Here is a 21,536-nt window from a genome sequence, read left to right as displayed (position 1 = left end):
TGTATTTTATATTAGATAATTGTAGTTAATTTATTTAATTAATTTATTGATAGTGTAGTGTTAGGTGTATTTGTAACTTAGGTTAGGATTTATTTTACAGGTAATTTTGTAATTATTTTAACTAGGTAGCTATTAAATAGTTATTAACTATTTAATAGCTATTGTACCTAGTTAAAATAAATACAAAGTTACCTGTAAAATAAATATAAATCCTAAAATAGCTACAATTTAATTATTAATTATATTGTAGCTATCTTAGGGTTTATTTTATAGGTAAGTATTTAGTTTTAAATAGGAATAATTTAGTTAATAATATTAATATTATTTATATTTATTTAAATAATAATTAAATTACGGGGTGTTAGGGTTAGACTTAGGTTTAGGGGGTAATATATTTAATGTAGGTGGCAGCGGTGTAGGGGGATCAGATTAGGGGTTAATATATTTAATGTAGGTGGCGGCGGGGTCCGGGAGTGGCGGTTTAGGGGTTAATATATTTAATGTAGGTGGCGGCGGGGTCCGGGAGCGGCGGTTTAGGGGTTAAACACTTTATTAGGGATTGCGGTGGGCGATTGCAGTTGACAGGTAGATAGACATTGCGCATGCGTTAGGTGTTAGGGTTTTTTTTGTAGGCATTTTAGGGAGTTACGGTGCTCCCATACTCAGCGCAAGGCCTGCTATAGCTGCATTTTATGGCGAGGTGAAAATGGAGTAAGTTTTCTCCATTTTCGCCACGTAAGGCCTTGCGCTGGATATTGGATACCAAATTGCGCGGTTTTATATGTTAGTCTATGAGAGTAAAATTTGCGGGCGACCGGTGAAATATACGGGCGTAAGTTGTATGCTACGCCGTATATGCAATACCAAACCAGCGCAAAATCTGGCGTCGCCAGCTTTTGCGGGTGACGCTGCATATTGGATCGGGCCCTAGGTTTTAGAGTATTACACATAGTCCTAGATTATTTAAAGCTTGTTGATGCCTTAAAGGGACATGAAACCTCAAAAAAATCTTTCATGATTTAGGTAGAACATACAACTTTCCAGTTTACTTCTATTATCAAATTTGCTTCATTCTCTTGGTATTATTTGTTGAAGGAGCAGCGATGCACTACTTGTTTCTAACTGAACATATGGGTGAGCCAATGACAATCGGTATAAATAGGCAGCCACCAATCAGCAGCTAGAACTTAGGTTGTTTGCTGCTCCTGCGCTCACCTAGAAAACTTTTCAGCAAAGGCTAACAAAAGAAGGAAGCAAATTAAATAATAGAAGTAAATTGGAAAGTTGTTTAAAATCACATGCTCTTTCTGAATCATGAAACAAAAATGTTGGGTTTCATGTCCCTTTAAAGGAATATGATATCTATTATTTTAAGTGGCAATTGATAGATAATGGGTATATTTTTCAAAGTAGAAGCCAGACTATTAAGCCAGAACGTTAATGAACCATATTTATATTTTTAGGGGCCAACTAAGAGTATATTTGTATACACTGTCCTTATTACTGTATACACATCCTTATTACTAAAGGATCAGCATTTAGTAATAAAACAATCATACTTTAATAAATATTTCATATATGAAATAAAACTGGAACATACAACATAACTAAATGTGCCAAATGAACTTCAACTAAAAAGTCAACAACAAATATATCAAATATAAGACATTACATATGCCAAATTAAATCTTATTATGGCTAATTATGTCCAATAAAAGCAAGATAAGTAACCCTAAATATGACAAATATAAATGAATACTATGCTATATAGAAATAAATAATACATTTGCACAATATATTTAGGACAGCTATGAGGGGAGAATATCACTGCTATGTCTTACTGACAGCTTTGAGGGATAATATCAATGCTATGTGTTACTGACAGCTATGAGGGATAATATCACTGCTATGTGTTACTGACAGCTATGAGGGATATTATCACTGCTATGTGTTACTGACAGGTATGAGGGATAATATCACAGTTATATGTTACTGACAGCTATGAGGGAAATTATCACTGCTATGTGTTACTGAAAGCTATGAGGGATAATATCACGGTTATGTGTTACTGACAGCTATGGGGGCTAATATTACTGCTGTGTGTTACTGACAGCTATGAGGGATAATATCACTGCTATGTGTTACTGACAGCTAAGAGGGATAATATCACTGCTGTGTTACTGACAGCTATGGGGAATATCACTGTCATGTGTTACTGACAGCTATGAAAGATAATATCACTGTTACGTGTTACTGACAGCTATGAGGGATAACATCACTGCTATGTGTTACTGAAAGCTATGAGGGATAATATCACTGCTATGTTTTCCTGACATCTATGAGGGATAATATCATTGCTGTGTTACTGACAGCTATGAGGGATAATATCACTGTCATGTGTTACTGACAGCTATGAGGTCTAATATCACTGTTGTGTTACTGACAGCTATGAGGGATAATATCACTGCTATGTGTTACTGACAGCTATGAGGGAAAATATCACTGCTATGTGTTACTGACAACAATGAGGGATAATATCACTGCTATGTGTTACTGACAACAATGAGGGATAATATCACTGCTATGTGTTACTGACATCTATGAGGGATAATATCACTGCTGTGTTACTGACAGCTATGATGGCTAATATTACTGCTGTGTGTTACTGACAGCTATGAGGAATAATATCACTGCTATGTGTTACTGACATCTATGAGGGATAATATCACTGCTGTGTTACTGACAGCTATGAGGGATAATATCACTGTTATATGTTACTGACAGCTATGAGGGCTAATATCACTGCTATGTATTACTGACAGCTATGAGGGATAATAATATCACTGCTATGTGTTACTGACAGCTATGAGGTATAATATCACTGGTATATGTTACTGACAGCTATGGGGGATAATATCACTGCTATGTGTTAATGACAGCTATGAGGGATAATATTACTGCTGTGTGTTACTGACAGCTATGAGGGATAATATCACTGTAAAAATGACATGCAGTATCTGTAATATAATAATTTTCTCTTTCTGTCCCTTTAAAAGACGATATAACTTCCTTATTTAAAATGTTTTTTTGCAACCAATTATCACATGACCCAGGGTAAGTTAAAGGCTCTTTTTATTTGTATCCTCAAAACCAGACTCCAGCAGTCCTCCACCAATATACTGGACAATCTATGATGGGCACAAGGATAGTTGGGTAACACAATGTCCCACCTAACAGCACTCCCTTAGCTCCAATGTTAACCCCATGATGTATATGTTTGATAACTAATTAGTAATTTTACCCCTTGGCTGCCAGTAACATACAAATGATTGATTTTACCTCTTTACCTTCCAGTAACAAGTAAACAGAGTGATTTAACCCCTTGTCTGTCCCTCACTACTTTCTGCTCCATACTGTAGTGCATATGGGCAGGGGAATTTTTTTTTTTTTGCACAAGCACTTGTTAATTTACAATATTTAGATCTTATTAAAAATATTTAAGGAAAAAATTGTCTCTTTATATGGCAATTAAAACATGGTGGGTGAGGGGCATGTGAGGTGGGGGGGGCATATGAAATGGGAGGAGCATATGAGGTGGGAGGGGCACAGGAGATGGGAGGGGCAATAGGGTAGAGGAGGGGCAGAGGAGGTAGGTAGGTGGAGCAAAGAGGAGGTCGGGGGCCCTGCCACACTTTTGCCCAGGAGCCCTGGTTGGTCTCAGTCCGCCCCTGCATATTTCCAAATTTAATTTTTGATTTACAGACACATTTTGCGGGGTGCTATGCATTAATCTTCCCCCAATTTAATTTACCCTCCAGAACATCTCAGATTATGTTGCTTAGCAACTCTAACTACATGGTACAATGACTGGTTTTATTCTTGCAATCTTCACCTGTAGTCGACTCAGCAGCAATAGACACCAACATATCTTTTTAAATATGTTCTAAACTATTTAATTTACATCTATGTCTGTCCCTTAAGTTTAGTAAATATATTTTTCATCATGGTTTTAAGAAATACATTTATGTAATTATGATTTATAACTTTAATATACAATTTTTCAGCATTTACTATAATAATATAGATACTTTTTTATATAAATCTTAATTAATCATATAATTTTATTGAGTATATTCAAAAAATGTTTTAACATTTAAAATACTGTGGTATTTTCACACTTTTCCCCTAGGAGAGATTGTTGAAAAGTTTAGATAATACGTCAAGCCGAAAGCTGGTGTTGAGCTCAGTGGAAAGTCTGCACTAATTATCATTGTTGGCTCCTATAAACATTAATGGGAGGCCAAAATCACCTTCAGCTTTGTAAACTGTCAGATATAATGACATAATGATTGCTGGACTATTTAAATAGTTAATTGTTTAATACCAGTAATACATTACTGTAAGGTCAGCATAAAAAATGAAAGGGATATTCCTTGAAACATGTATTTTTTGCATGATTGATTTTACCTAAGTATTTAACACCTTAATATATAGCTGAAATCCCTCTTGTGAGATGCAATACACTAGACCCAAGTATAAGACAGTAAACCATAAGGAGCAGCATACGCATGTATCTGCTAATATCCAGCATTGCACAAGTTCTGAGTCTCCAGCATCTACTAGACATGGCATGTGAAATAGTGCATAGTATATATGTATAGGCATTTTGTGATTGGTTGATGGCTGTCACATGATAAAGGGGGAGATAAAATTAGATTAACTTTGAAATTTGCCAGAAATATTCTACTGCTCATTTCAAATTCAAGTGCTATCAAATTATATTTTTACTGTGTATTCCATTCTGCTGTATTGAGTGGTCCTTTAAAAGTGGAGCACAGTTCATAGCGCAGGATCTCGCACTATGAATAACACTATCCAGTATTACAAGTAGATGGCTAAATCTTTTTTTTATTTTTAAAAACAAGCTTTATTGAATAATTAACAGAAGTGCATACATTATAAATGAAATATTGACTGTTACATGCTAACTGTAGTGTTGCGACGTGTACATCAGTTTACTATCACATTGAATCTGTAAGTCTACTGTATATGCCATGTGAAAATTAACTTGGAGTTGGGAACATCAAATTGGGCGAGTCCACATTTCCAGGTAGTTATGTTCTTTGTTCTTTTTCTTCCTCACTCGTCGCTCCATATTTTTTAAGGGTTATATCCTTATAAAAGCTTGTCAGCTTAAGTTTTAACATTTGTAACAGTAGACTAACAATAATAATATAAACATTGTTAAGCGCCATCAGCAGGTAAGAAGAGGGAAAGAGTAATGTGCACAAAAAAAGGGGTGGTAAATGACCTGGTGGGGTACACTGCTAAGCGAGAAACATATTTCAATTGCTATTAGATCATCAACTTTGTTACAGGGGTGTATTTTTCCAAGTGGCCAGCATCATCTCTTGAACTTCTAATTTTTGGTTTTTAAAGTAATGGTATCTTTCCAGCAACAGTAAGTCTGTTACCTGTGAGTGCCATTCTGTAGTGGTTGGAGCAGTTTGTCTACCATTTTTTAGGTAAAAGCTTTTTGGCACCAGTGAGCATTATCAGCAAGAGAGCTAACTTGGATTCATCTTTCAGTTTTGGCAAGGTGTGGAAAAGTAGGATTTCAGGAGAATTAGGTATGATTACATTCAGTTTATCTGATATTATTCCAAGAACCTCTGATTAAAAACTGGTCAGTTTCGGGCAGGACCACCATAAATGGAGTAGTGTACCTTCTCCATTGCACCCTCTCCAGCATTTCATGCTTAAATTGGGGAAGCATCTGTGTAGTCTTGTAGGGGTCAAATACCATCTGCACTGAAACTTGAGGTGCATTTCTTGGATGCTGGCTGAGACAGGAACATTTTGACAATCTGAAGGTTGTAGACCACAATTTGTAATTGTCGTCAGAGCCCAATTCTCTATTTCACGTGATTTTATATGTTGGGAGTGTTGTGTCCTGCGGTATTAAAATAATCTTATATAATAATAAAATCAGGTGTCTCTGTAAAGTAGACATTATACATAGCTGTTCAAACGTGGTAGAGTCCCTATCTAATTAAGTCTTGTGCTTGTGGTGTGAAATATAGTGGATATGTTGATTATATCTAAGCCATGATGAGAAAAATTCTCAAAATTTGACCTGCATGTGTAGATGGGTGTACATTTTTCCATAATCTATTACATATTGTAGTATCACCTCTCTAAGGCTAAAAGGTCTTTTAATGTTGGCACCTGAGTGTTAGTATGAAAGTTCAGGGTTTTCCAAGATGGGCAAGAGTGGAGAAAGTCTAAAGGAAATGTGTGTACTAGTAGCTAGTAGCTAGTCCCATTCTGAAAATATTTCTGCCATTAGGGGGTACTTGGTTATTAATTTGGTGCATGACTGTGGAGGTACCCAAGCTAGTGTGTCCACATTATTTAAACCAAGGATCTAACTATCCAGTCAGACCCAGGCTTTGCCGTCAGTGTTATGAGCCAATTCCACCAAGTGTTGTAGTAATACAGTATAGCTCTTCTATTGGATACTTAGTCCCAGACTCCCAACCCACCTCTATCTCATGGCAGATACATTGTTTCTTTCGAATTCTAGGTTTTTTACTAGCCCAGATAAATTGCTAAAGTATTTTTTGCAGTTGGGGGAGATATCCTGGGGGGAGGGGTATAGGGACAGTCTGTAACAGATATAGAATACGGGGAAGGATATTCATCTTTATTACCCCTATTCTGCCAAACCAAGATAATAGTTTGTTCCTCCAAGAGGACAAGTCTTTAGATATGTCCTCTTTTAGTGGAATGTAGTTATACTTAAAAAGGTTTTGGGGATACGTTGTTAGTTGGAAACCTAGATATTTCAATTTGTGAGCTGTTATAGTGATATGATATCTATTGTGAAGTTGTTGTATGTGATAATGTTGTGTGTTGATATTTAGAATTTATGACTTTGATAGATTAAGGAAGTTTGTTACAGCCCCAAAGGATTCTTGCTCTGTCAATAATTCTGGGATAGAGGTGTCTGCGTTCATGAGAGTGAATAGAATGTAATCCGCATAGAGCACCTGCTTGTGTTCAGTGTCGCTGATACTTACACCTGACATTTTACTGTTCTGCCCTATTTTATAGGCCATTATTTCTATTGACAAAAAGGGAGACAGGGGGCATCCCTGCCTGGCGCCATTTTGCCAAGCACAAAGCCTACCTGATCTGTGGAGATTAGTTCTGGGAGAATTTTGCTCAATCAGTTTTCCAGCACTTTTGCCAGAATTTTTATGTCTGTGTTCAATAAGGATATGGGTCAAAATTTTTCTGGTTTAGTTGCTGACTTGCCAGGTTTGGGGATCACGACTATGTGTGCCACAAGCATGTAGCTCAATAGGAGTGGTTGGTCTTGTAAGTCATTAAATATTTTATGCATGGTGGGAAGGAGTGAGTCTCAGAATGTCTTATAATATAATATTTCGGGGTGAACCCATCTGGTCCGGGGCTTTTGTCATTCGGGCGGTCTTTAATTGCTTGAATTAATTCCTCATTTGTTATTGGGGAATCTAATTGTTCTTTAGTTTACCTGTCTAGGCATGGTAGTCCCAGATCTTGGATGTAATTGTTGATAAAGTATAGTTTAGTGTCATCTGAGTCTTTGGGGCCTATTTATCAATGCGTGAGCGGACATGATACCCTGTTGGCATTTATCATTACACAAGCAGTTCTTATGAACTGCTTGTGCAATGCCACCCCCTGCAGATTTGCGGCCAATCGGCCACTAGCAGGGGGTGTTAATCAACCCGATCATATTCGATCGGGTGGATTTCTGTCCGTGGCCTCAGAGCAGGTGGACAAGTTATGGAGCAGTGGTCTTTAGACCGCAGCTTCAAAACTGCTGTTACCAGCGAGTCTGAAGGCTCACGCGGAAACAGGGGCATCAAGCTCCATTCAAAGCTTGATAATTTGGCCCCTTGGTGTTGTGTGTATATGATTTGGTTCTTGATGTTGTATACGGTGCTGTAATATGATCTAAAGGTTTTTGCTATATGGGTGCTACTTTTTAGTAAAGTGCCCTCTGCCTAGCTATAGAATGTATGTATGAGCCAAGTTGTTTCCTGCGGAGGGCTTTTGCTAGCAGTTTCCCAGGTTTATTCCCCTCATAGTATTGTTGTTTCATAGATAATGCTTTACGTTGATGTACCTCTATGAGTTTTTGTTTAAATTCTAGTTTGGTGGCTACTAGTGAGGTGTTGATGGTTAAATCTTTTAATCAAACCTTTTTTAGCTCGCCCCATACTTTTAATGAATAGCAGGAGAGTGCTATTAGTGCTCATATTTTAATTGTATTACAAGCGGTGAGTGTAGTGCTTGAGCACAGTCTAAAATATAACTACTATAAAATTTAGTTCTATTTGAGGCATGATGTAAATGATTATCTAGTTTGCATAATAAAACACATGAAATGCTTATTATTATCATTATTATTTAGACTTCATAATTATGAAACAAAGGTTTATTAATTTAAAAAAGGGTTTGTGGCAGAATAAAAAGGGATATGGTAAATGACAAGGGGCAGGACTGCGTCTATGACAAGGGGTCATATGGTATATGGTATATGACAAGGGGTCAAAGGTGTTTGTGCATATATATGTGTGTATGTGTATGTATGTACATATGTGTGTAGTCATTTATGCTTAAACTTCATTAACATAGAATAGCACAGAACTAAATGAAGAACTCTATTACTTGAGCAGACTATTGCACTTCATTGGCTTAGAGACATAAGATATATGTCTGTTATGTGAGGGATTTGGCACATCCAATATGAAGATGTTAGCGAACACTAAGCTATCTCTCAAGCAATAAAAAGTAATTTTAGACTTGTAATATGAGCACAAAAATAGAACCAGTATTGATTAAGCTTAAGCAATGTTAAAAGAAAATAGCTCTAATATTCTTGCAGTCCACTTGTGATCTAGCCCATAGTTAAGAAAGGAAACTAGTGCAGATTATATTCTGTAATGAATTAAAGCATTTAGGACTAGATTACAAGTGGACCGTTAACAGTTACGCACCCGTGAAAAGGGGTTTATCGTATTACAAGTTGAAAGTAAATGTCATCGCATGAGCGATATACAGTACTGTGTAAAAGTCTTAGGCCACCATTAGATTTGTTGTTTTAGCAAATTTTTAATGACCATCCATATTTATTTTTTGGTCTCTTTATTAAGATACAAACAGAAAATACAGAAAATATGTACACAAAATATAAAATAAAACCATAAATGTCAGAACTAAATGGTTTCTTCAGGCAAAAGTCAGTATTTGGTTTGACCTCCCTTGGCACTAAGCACATCTTGAACTCTATTGGGGAGACTGTGCTGAAGTTTTCTGAAGTAATCTTCTGGTATAAGATACCAGGCTTCTTTCAGCACTTCCCAGAGTTCTTCTTTAGATTTAGATTGTCTTTTATTACTTTCTCTGTCCAGATGATCCCATACTGCCTCTATAATATTCAAGTCTGGACTCTGTAGGAACCATTCCATGACTGCCAGTGTGTTATCAGCTGTTTTTATCTCCAAATATGATATCACTGTATTAGCAGTGTACTTGGGATCATTATCATGCTGAAAAATAAAACCATTCCCAATCAGGCGCTTTCCAGAAGGAATGGCAGGATGAAATAAAACCAGTCTGTACTTTTCAGCATCAATTCGGACAATATCGCCAACACCACTGGCAGAAGTGTAGCCCCAAACCAGAACAGACCCTCCACCATGTTTCACTGAAGGCCATAAGCACTCATTCTTCCATCTTTCTCCAAGTCTTCTTCTCACATATTGTCGACGACTGGATCCAAAAATATCAAACTTGGATTTGTCACTACATAATACTCTTTTTCCACTGATTTTCCAATTCCATATATATATATATATATATATATATATATATATATATACACCAAAATACCATCAGATATATAGAAATATGTATTTATAAATAAAACAAACTATTTATTTAAGCTGCGCTTGACTTCTTACACAGTCTGTTTTACTGATAATCTGTCTTTAACACTCTTACTTATGCTCTTCAAACAATCCTTATAAAATAAACATAAAAAAAATATGATATCATAAAAAACAGTATTTTTTACTTTAAATTATAATTATTGATTCATCAACAGAGTGCTCAGATTAATAACAACAATTGATTGAAACAAAAAAAAGCTGCCACAAAATTCACCTATATAAAAATTTCAGTACAATTCAATATAAAATGCCCTTTAAGAATAAATAAAATTATACGCAAGCAATTTTTAATTTTTTTTTTATTAATTAGTAATTCATATAATTCAATAGTTTGTGTGCACAGAATAAAGTGGAAAATATTTTACCTTGAATCTGGGATGCGCTGTTTTCTTTTCTTTTTCAGTATTTATAAATAAATAGAACATATTCTGTTATTCAAAGAACATTGGAATGTGAAATCATATTTTCATGTCGTGTTTGCGCACATGAGAATATGCAATCATGTTTGTGCGTGAGTTGAGTGTTTTTTTCCCACTTTTTTTGCTCCATTGACTTCTATGGGGTATACGTTATCAAGTGGGATATTCTACGTTTTGCTTTTTACGCTCATCAGGTAAACGCACAAGCGAAAATAGTTTGCTTTCAACTTGTAAAACGTGCAAAAAGCTTACTTCTACCAGAGTTAGCGTTTCGAGCGGGAGCATTAAATACCGATCCACATGTAATCTAGCCCTTAATGTTTGCATTAAAATCTTACCTTTTTTTGTAGGCTTACAGTGTACAATACATAAAATACACATTTCACTTTAATTTTGTTAACATATGATATATTGAGATGTTGTTTCTATTTCAGAATTAAAATTATGTATACTTTACATTTTAAGAGGAATAACAGAATGTGTTTTTTTCCAGCTAACTGGATTTACTATGCATTTTGCAAAGCGATTACAAGTCAATCTAATGTTTCAGAAAACAGACAAAATAGAGTGAGTATAAAATGTCTATTTTGCTTGTAATTCAAATATAATATGTATTTAACTCCATTTTACACCTATGTGCTGAAGAGAATTCAAAATAAGTAAATTTTATGCATAATTTTTATAGCAATAAATGATAAACACTGGTCTTTATTGCCAGTCATTATTTCCTAAATTTTTACATCAAGGGCGAGATTACATATACGGAGCAGGCTTCAGCGCAAGCGCTGCAACCCGCGCCACCCGTAATTTTACCTCGCACATCGGGGTATTCAATAAACCCTGCCGGCAGTTCATAAAGTGCCATAAGTCGGATAAACTAGCGATGTCCAGAAATGAGCGTAAATACAAATTTCTGGAGTCGCTAGTGACTTACGGCACTTTAGAAACTGATGGCCCTTAAGAAAAAAAAAAAAAATCTCCCGTAAAAGTATAACATGCCTTCCAAAAATAAGCCTGACATGTAAAACCCCTATATCCGCTATCAAACCCACATCGGAACTAATAAAAGTATTAACCCCTAAACTGACAATCCCCCCCAATGTAATATGCCTAATTAAACTATTAACCCCTATATTCGCCATCAAACCCACACCACAAGTAATAACTAAAGTATTAACCCCTAAATCCACCATCAAACCCACACCGCAAGTAATAGCTAAAGTATTAACCCCTAAATCTGCCATCCCCAACATCGCAAACTACCTAATAAAACTATTTACCCCTAATCCGCAATTAACCCACAATGCAAACTACCTATTAAAGTATTAACCCCTAAACCTCCAAAGCCCACAACGCAAATAAATAATTAAATTACTAAGCCTCCTAACCTAACACCCCCTAACCTAACACCCTCTAAATGAACCCAAAATTACGTAAATTACAAAATACTAAAGTTACTTACTATTAAAATAAAAAAACTAAGTATAAATTAAAGGGACAGTCTAGTCAAAATTAAAATTCTGGTGTAGACTGTCCCTTTAAACTACAATTACAGAAAATAAAAAAAATCTAAGATTACAGAAAATAAAAAACAAAATTATAAAATTTTAAAAAATTATACCTAATCCTTATGAAAATAAACACTAAAAAACCTAAACTACCCATTGCCCTGAAAAGGGCGTTTGTTTGGGCATTGCCCTTAAATGGGCATTTAGCTCTTTTACAAAATGCCCACCCTAATCTAAGTAAACCCCCCCCAAAAATTAAAAAACCCCTAAGTCTAACCCCCAGGTTGGTAATCACCATTCCTGAAGTCCGGCGGAGAAGGTCCTGTCCCATGCGGTGAAGTCTTCTTCCAAGTGGAGACCTCTTCTTTCTTCTTCCAGAAACAGTCCGGCACGGAGAGGAGAGCGGAGCTGAAGACCGATGACAGCGGAGCTGAAGACCAGTGACCCTGGAACTGAAGACCGGCGACCACGGAGCCATGGAGCGTGGAGGAACTTTTTCTTATGATCGCCGCCGTACACTGGATAGTGAATTTAAGGTATGCAATTAAAAACGGCGTCCCTTGAATTCCTATTGGCTGATTTGATTCTTCAAATTCAAATCAGCCAATAGGATGAGAGCTACTCAAATCTATTGGCTGTTCAAATTATCCAATAGGATGAGAGCTACTGAAATTCTATTGGCTGATTTGAATAGCCAATAGGATTTCAGTAGCTCTCATCCTATTGGATGATTTGAATTTTCAGCCAATAGGAATTCAAGGGATGCTATTTTTAATTGCGTACCTTGAATTCACTATCCAGTGTACGGCGACGATCATACAAAAAGAATCCTCCATGCTCCAAGGCTCCTCGGTTGCCGGTCTTCAGCTCTGCAGTCATCAGTCTTCAGCTCCGCACCGGAGGGGGAGTTATTTAGATTAGGGTGGGCATTTTGTAAAAAAAATAAAAAAAATAGGCCTGCTCCTAAGCTTACATTCTTGCCTTTTCAAATGAAAATACCAGGAGAATGAAGAAAATTTGATAATAGGAGTAAATAAGAAAGTTGCTTAAAATTGCATGCTCTATTTCAGTCATGCAAGTTTAATTTTGACTAGACTGTCCCTTTAATAAACATTTACTGTCAGTTCACCTTACCCAAATACCACAAAATGTTTCCTATACAAATGATTAAAGGGACAGTATACACTAATTTTTCATATAACTGCATGTAATAGATACTACTATAAAGAATAAGATGCACAGATACTGATATAAAAATCCAGGATAAAACTGTTTATAAACTTACTTAGAAGCTCTCAGTTTAGCTCTGTTGAAATGGTAGTTGGAAAGCCCACTGCAAGTGGGATATAAGACACTCCCCCCTCTCCCTTCTTTTGCATATGAAAAGACTCTTTACACAAACAGGAGCAAGCTGGAGTAGGTATCTGACGGTATTCTCATAAAACCTTAGGGCTTGGTTAGGAGTCTGAAAATCAGAGCAATGTTTTATTATTAAAAATCAGCAAAACTATACATTTAAAAAAAAAAATAAAAAAAAACTTTATGGGCTATATAAATAGATCATCATCAAAACATTTATGCAAAGAAAAAAATAGTGTATAATGTCCCTTTAACTGACAAATAAAAGATAAGATGTAATGTCTTCTCAGTTTACCACCTTGCATTTTATGCAGAAAATTACTAAGAATGAATAAATGTCCAAACTATGACATATGACATACTGTTTGAAACTTCCCTAAATTCTAATTTTACAGAGGGGTGACAAAATATTTTTTTACGTGGTTTCTCCATTTCTTTTACTTGTATTACAAATAAGATTTTTTTTTTTCCTAACTGAGTAACGTAGAAAATAAATAACTGAAAACCACCCTATATATATATATTTATTTTTACAAATAGACACGTTTTTACATTCACCCAGTTCTCCTATTTATTTACAGACCACATATTTTATATTTGTTCATGAAGGATCTATTAGGTCCTGATATTAACAATAACATAACATGAAGCTAGATTTTGCTATTGGGTAATTGTTGTCACTATGACGATTCCTTGTCAGCTGTAAGGACATAAAACCCTTATTTGAAGGATACAAGACCCCTTTTTCAAATGAGGGGGGGGTACAGATATATTAACATTGTGGGGAATTGATAAAAGCTTATTTAGCTCTACCAGCCCATCCCCATTGGTTTCATATGATAAATCATAACTAAGTTCAACATCAGTTGAAGAAAAATATACTGTAATACTTATATTCAAACATGTTAAAATGTGTATATTAAAATCAATGCTCTTCAAAAAAGTATTGATGTAATGGAAAAAAAATATATTGTTATATTAATATCTAAATATCTCTTTACAGAATCATGGCAAATCTACAGTCAGACTATTTGTTCCCTGTTTTATGGCTAAATGAGGTAAATTGATATAAAAATGTACAACTGATAGCTAAAAGAATTTAGAACAAAAATATGAAGCATTCTGTGTGCTTCTGCATTGCTTTAAAAAATATCCAGAAATACATAAATAATAAACTGGATTATCCATTTTCTTTTGTTTCATTGTACCATAATTATTCATTTGAGTTATGGTAGAGATAAAAACATGAGATTAAAATCCTACATTTCATAAAAGTAATAGAGACATATAATTAATTATTGTATAGAAAATTAGCAAATCTAGGCACGTATCCCAGCTTGCTTTCCCCCCAAAGTTCTCTATATATAGTGTTACCAATGCACCAGGGATTTCTCGATAAGGTATGCAAATTAGATCAACAATATTTCATGATTTTTGTTTCCAAATACTGTTTCAAACACATCAATACCTTTTATGGTGTTCATAAAGCAATAAAAAACAATTGTGGGCAGCTGTTTCAAGTTTTTAACTCTCATCAGTAGAAGATGGGTTTAAATTTGTATTGCTTAGTTCATTATTCTCTCATTACTGTCTGTGATGAGCCATCCCAAGACAAACAGGATTACTTTAGAGACCATCCTGGAGTCATTTGATGAGCATCAAACTATTTTAGAACTAATTTGCACATAATCAGACATCACCAGACTTGTAAAGTCATCAGCGAAGGTAAAACATTTTCGGTGATGACATCAGAATGATTAGCAGACTACCTTACTGATTACTTCACAAGCATGAACAGCCACTGAATGCTTCTAGAGTCATCTCATTTAAATATTTCGGCCTGTGGGCATACTTCAGGATGGCTTCTGATGACAAGCCTGGAGTAATCGATTATTCAGAATGACTCTAGGAAGATCATACTTTGTGACTAGGGATATTTGAGCAGGTCTAGGGTATGGACAAGAAAAAGCATTAAGATCAAGTAAAAAATGTTTTTCTGTCTGGAAACAATATCAGAAAAATGTCAGAAAAATCATTAGCGGACTCTGGGTTTAGTGAACTAAGCAGCGTTAGCTGCTTTTGAACTCTTGCAGGTCAAGACTCACGTGTGAGCCTGCTTCCCACAATGTAAGAAGCAGCGGTTACTGCCACCTCTGAAGGGGTATTTTGAAATCCCTGAAAATACTTGCTCATTCGGATTTACAGTCCCATCTCTCGCACAGTTGGTCGTGCAAAAAAATAAGGCGGCATTATGCACTTAATACATCCCAGCATTGGATGTACATGGTCCTCTGCCCATTCTATATAAAGCCGCGGGGACAGGTTCTCAAGTTGAGAACCTTGTCTGCACAACCCTTAGTACATGAGGCCACTCCAGTCTTTCAAGTCTTCAAATGCTAATATATGATTTGAATATAATTGTCAGGTGCTAGGAATACACTTTTAAAAATGTATGTTCTACTAAAAAAGTAAAATTAATTAATTTATGTATATTGTGCAAGTTTTTATAGTGTTAGCTCAATTAATATTATCTCTCTGAGTGCTTTTTATTCATTAAAAATTACAATGTTTAGGGAGAATGGAATTCTTTTATAGGCAACTTTTTATATCAACATAGATAACTTACAGATGTTTGTTAAATCCGCATCAGAAATTCAAACTTTTAACAACTTCTTTTTCCTGTGTTTTTTAGACTGCCACCATTACAGATGAGTCAGTAAATGAATTCAAAAATAGTGTAACTGTCCCCACAACAGCACTGGGCATAGTGCAAATAGTATTTATGTGTGCTGGTGCTGTTGTCTTCCTAGCATGCTCAATAACACTCTGTGTCACACGTGGCAAAAAAAGGTGAGTCTATAATAGAAGCATTTAACAAATATCTGAGAAAGAATAACCAAGAATTATAACTTTAGAAATAGATGCCACTGTTTTAATGTTTTTAAATAAAGATTTATATTTAACAATTAGATTGAATTGTTAGGCTACATATAAAATTACATATATATTAAGCTGGCTAGAACATTTTATAAATTCACATTCACTAGATCTTAAAGGGACATGAAACCCACATTTTTTCTTTCATGATTTAGAAAGAGCATGCCATTTTAAACAACTTTCTAATTTACTTCTATTATCTAATTTGCTTCATTCTCTTGATATCACTTGCTGAAAAGCATATCTAGATATGCTCAGTAGCTGCTTATTGGTTGCTGCACATAGAGGCCTCGTGTGATTGGCTCAGACATGTGCATTGCTATTTCTTCAACAAAGGATATCTAAAGAATTGAGCAAATTAGATAATAGAAGTAAATTGGAAAGTTGTTTAAAATTACACACCCTATCTGAATCATGAAAGTTTAATTTTGACTTGACTGTCCATTTAACCACTTAACCCCTTTTGTCTTTAGGGGTTAATTAGCGAGAGTCTTGCTGACAGTGGTGAGGCTGTAGTATTTCTACATGCCTCATGCAGTGAGGTTTTCAGTAATAGGGCAGTCTTACCAATGTGGGCAAGACTCAAGCTATTGCAGGGCTAAAAGGTCTTGGGGTATGCAATGTACAAGGTAGGTCGCTGCTGTTAAGGGTTTAAAAAAAACAGAAACCCATTTTTTTCTTTCATGAATTAGATAGAACACACAATTATAAAAAAAATCTCTGATTTGCTTTTATTATCATAATTCTCTTGATATTCTTTGTTGAAGAAGCAGCAATGCACTACTTGGAACTAGCTGAACTAGGTTCAGCCACCAATCAGCAGACAGCAAACAGTAGTGCACTCCTGCTAATGAGCCTTTATTGGTATGCTTTTTAACAAACGATATAGAGAAAAAACTAAGCAAATTAGATAATAGAAGTTATTTGGAAAGTTGTTTAAATGTGCATGCCCTATCTGAATCATGAAAGTTTAATTTTGACAAGACTGTCCCTTTAATAATCATCTGCTACTCAAGTAGTGCTTCTGTGAATGCCTATAACAGACACTGACAGACATATATTTATGTGTATATCCTTTTTTTTTTTTTATAAATCATCATTAACTCTTTAACTTTCTGCATTTAGAATATTTTCAAAAATATTTTTTACTCTGTAACCTTTGTTTCAATTTTGTAATTACATTTTTTATAACTGCTTGGATTTTACAATTGCATTTTATATCTTTTTTTTCAGGTAAACATGGATAGAATTTGCAAATCTTTCAATTTTGGAAAATACAACAATAAAGAGAACATGAACAGTTAAAAAAAAATTGGGCCTATTTTCACTCATATAAGCAAACACAATGCTACAATTGTAAAAGGATTCCATATACTTTTAAAAAAGAAAATATTGTGAAGAAATTATGATACATGATAAAATGCGTGTATGTTATAAATAATTCATACATCACAAATAACACACAAGGTGTTATATATATTTCAATATGTAAATAATTTTTTTGTAATAAATGTTTTTTTACAAGTCCTAAAGGTAATTGTCCTACTTAGATTTTGGAATATTTTGAATTCAGTAATGTCAGAAATATAACAGGAATGGTAAAACAAGTGCTGTTTTCACATTAATTCCTACCACTGAATGTTTTTATAGAACAAATGTTAATTTTGCTATTTTGAAAGTGAGTATTTTTGTCAATTAAAGGGTTTTTATTATGCTTTGTCCACACTCCTTAAAGAGCCCAAAAAAGCAAAATCTGTCAAAATCCTGCAAATTTGTCTTTCTCCAAGGAGAGTGAGACAAACCACTATTTTTACTCAAAACAATGAGTGTTTAATGTATTTTAAACTGTATCGTTTGAATGTTTCATTGTCTAAGAGTTCAATGTACTTCTATGATACTTTTTCTTTAAAGGGACACTCAATCAAATTTAAACTTTCATTATTCAGATAGAGCATGCAATTTTAAACAACTTTCCAATTTACTTCCATTAAAAAAAATGTGCACAGTCTTTTTATATTTAAACTTTTTGAGTCACCAGCTCCTACTGAGCATGTGCAAGAATAAGTGTGTATGCATTTGTGAATAGCTGATTGATGTCACATGGTACGTGTATGCATTTGTGATTGGCTAATAGCTGTCACATGGTACAGGGGGAGTGGAAAAAGACATAACTTTTAAAATTGTCAGAAAAAAATGTCTACTACTCATTTGAAGTTCAAAATAAGCGCTATTGCATTGTCTTGTTATCTTGCATTTGTTGATTATGCAAATCTACAGTGTTGACTGGTCCTTTAACTAAATATAATGTAAGAAATATTGAAGATAACATTTGTTTGTAGCAATGAATGGACAAGTTTTGGCAATTATTTGTGGCCAATATTTGCTATTTCAAATGAATATGGCAAAATATATTTACACTCTATCCATACCTATTATGACAGAGACATAACCTGCACTTGATAGATATCAACTTCCTTAGTTCTCAGTTCAATTAACTGTTAAGAAAATAAACAGAGCAAAGCCAGTATATAAAAAAAAAAAACTTAATCAACACAGTAAACGAACTTAAAGGACTAGAATATACAATAGATTTGCATAATCAACAGATGTGTGATAAAAAGAGAATGAAATAGCACTTAGTCTAAGCCTCAAATGAGCAGTAAATTTTTTTCTGACAAATTTTAAAGATATGTCTAATTCTACTCCCCCCGTATCATGTGACAGCCTTTAGCCAATCACAAATGCATATAAGTATATTCTATGAATTCTTTCACATACTCAGTAGGAGCTGGCACCTCAAAAAGTGTAAATATAAAAAGATGGTGCACATTTTGTTAATGGATGTAAATTGTAAAGTTGTTTAAAATTGCATGCTCTATCTGAATCGTGAAAGTTTAATTTTGACTTCAGTGTCACTTCAAACAAACTTTAAAAACAATGCACTTCATCCGAGGTAGTTTGATGTGTAACAATGTTTAAATAATAGGCTGATAAAAAATACCTGTATCCAAATCCACTGAAGACAAATGTCTGCAACCACTATTGTATTTAGAGTGTATTATTCATAAAGGGCCTTATTCACAGAAGGCTATGCTTAAAAAGTCAGTTTGAAAGGTTGAATGATAGAAAATAAATAAACAACAAAATATACCAAATTGAAACTGACATAATCTATCTCCATAAAATTTTAATTGATTCTCATTGGCTATAAAGCATTTGATTGTTTCCAATAATTTTATAGCAACTTGTTTTTAGTCCATTTAAAGTCAGTTGAAACCAACATACTAACCAGCACAAGTCAGCAGAATATGTCTACCACAACTGCATGTGTGGTGTAACTGAACATAATAGTTTTATTGTCTTTCACTTCAAATTACCCTAACTACAGAAAAAAATAGCAGACTCTGAGATTTGCACATAATATTGAGAAATAATATATCGACTAAAGTATATAAATATGACCCAACTGTTTACAGCCACAGAAAGTACACCTCATAAAAGCCCTCGGTATCTTTGTTCGCACATCCTTGATATATGGACTTACAAACCATTATTTATAGAAGACAGATCATTCCCAGACCAGATATTGCCTAGTAAATATTGTTTTTTGTAACATGCTATGGAATTGTAACAATGTATTTCCAGTATTGATTGGCAGATATAATGCATAACTATGCTGACACTACTAAAATGTACAAGAGGTAAATTTCAATTTTTGCACTAAAATTTTCAGCACCCATTACATTTTTAACTCTTGTATTTTTCATGTGAATGATACACAGTAGCCATTAAATATCTGCAATAATTGAAACATGTTACATCTATGTGATTATCTAAGCTATGTATTTTACTACAGAAAAACAGAATATCTTGGTATTTCAATGCCCTTTTTTCTCAAAATGAAATAAAAATTAAAAAAAACATTTTTTTTTTATTGAACAATTATAAGAACATACAAATAACCAGACACAACATTGCATGTAGAAATATAACTGCAAATATTATCCACCAAGTAATAAACACTGATACAAAAGGATAAAGTAATAATGATTTTCTGTCTCGAAGGACAAAAAAAAGAAAAAACAACCCATAATTAAATGGACAAAGAAACGTATCTACAATAATAATCACTGTGACCTTCAGGCTAGGCAAAAGTCCTTTATTATGAACACAACTAAAGATAAAGTAATGATGCGATATTGCTATCTTAAAAATGAAACTCCTGACTTAGATACTAATACAACATTATTTAAAGGGATGTTAGACACTTTCTCAATGTTTTATAAAATGTTTAATTATATGTAGTAAAATAACCTTGTAATATACTTTCATTAGATTTATTTTTCCCCTTTTCTTGTAATTTCATACTTTAAATTGTACGTTTTACAATTTCTGTGCAGACTCCAAGCTGCTGTATTCTAAACAGTGATTGGCTACACACTCTAATGTCCCAACAGTCCCTAATCGTTCTCTGCAGAGAAGCACAGCTAGGTTACCATATGGCAGCACGGGTGAAAAAAACCCATTACTGTTATTTCCAAAGGGAACAACAAATATATATAGCTAATTTTAAGAAAAATCTTACACTATAGGATCCAAACAATTTAAAAAAAAACTCTTTTAATGTTATCAGAACATACAACTATCTGATTAAATTTGAGTCAATGGGGCCTATTTATTAAAGGTCTTGTGGACCTGATCCGACAGTGCTGATCAGGTCTGCAAGACCTCGCTGAATGCGGAGAGCAATACGCTCTCTGCATTTAACATTGCACCAGCAGCTCACAAGAGCTGCTGGTGCAACGCCGCCCCCTGCTGATTCGTGGCCAATTGCCCGCCAGCAGGGAGGTGTCAATCAACCCGACTCGATCGGGTTGATTTCCGGCGATTCCTGTCTGCCTCATCAGAGCAGGCGGACAGGGTTATGGAGCAGCGGTCTTTAGACCGCTGCTTCATAACTGGTGTTTCTGGCGAGTCTGAAGACTCGTCAGAAACACGGGCCCACAAGCTCCGTTCGGAGCTTGATAAATGGGCCCCAATGACTAGCTCACAGAGGCACTGAAATCAAACAACTGCATGTTCAAATAGTTCTAATCAAAGTGATTAAAATGTCTGAGCCTCTTCTAATCTCCTACCTCACCATCACCTAGATTACGAGTTTTGCGTTGCAGCTTTTAACGCTGAAAAAATGGCAATTTCAGTGTAAAAGCAGTAATTGGGAGTCGTGTTGGTATAGCTATACCGCAAGCATTTTAGATTGTAACCCAAGGTCAATCCCGCACTCAACAAAATTACATTTTTGCATGGGA

The 21,536-nt window shown here is 34.8% G+C and overlaps 1 protein-coding gene across 1 annotated transcript in view; it reads left to right on the top strand.

Moving 5' to 3' along the window:
- Positions 1 to 18,388, top strand: part of CD36 (CD36 molecule) — an 86,683-nt gene extending 68,295 nt beyond the window's left edge. Inside the window, exons 10-13 of the mRNA XM_053719756.1 lie at positions 10,917 to 10,990; positions 14,294 to 14,348; positions 15,983 to 16,140; positions 17,461 to 18,388. Of these exons, the coding sequence (XP_053575731.1) occupies positions 10,917 to 10,990; positions 14,294 to 14,348; positions 15,983 to 16,140; positions 17,461 to 17,464 (291 nt within the window). The 3' untranslated portion in view covers positions 17,465 to 18,388. The remainder of the gene's footprint in view (positions 1 to 10,916; positions 10,991 to 14,293; positions 14,349 to 15,982; positions 16,141 to 17,460) is intronic.
- Positions 18,389 to 21,536: the final 3,148 nt, after the last annotated feature.

Source organism: Bombina bombina, chromosome 6, assembly GCF_027579735.1.
Source record: "Bombina bombina isolate aBomBom1 chromosome 6, aBomBom1.pri, whole genome shotgun sequence".
Lineage (NCBI taxonomy): Eukaryota > Metazoa > Chordata > Amphibia > Anura > Bombinatoridae > Bombina > Bombina bombina.
Note: the sequence above shows the minus strand (reverse complement) of the source record. Positions and strands in the feature narration are given on the sequence as shown.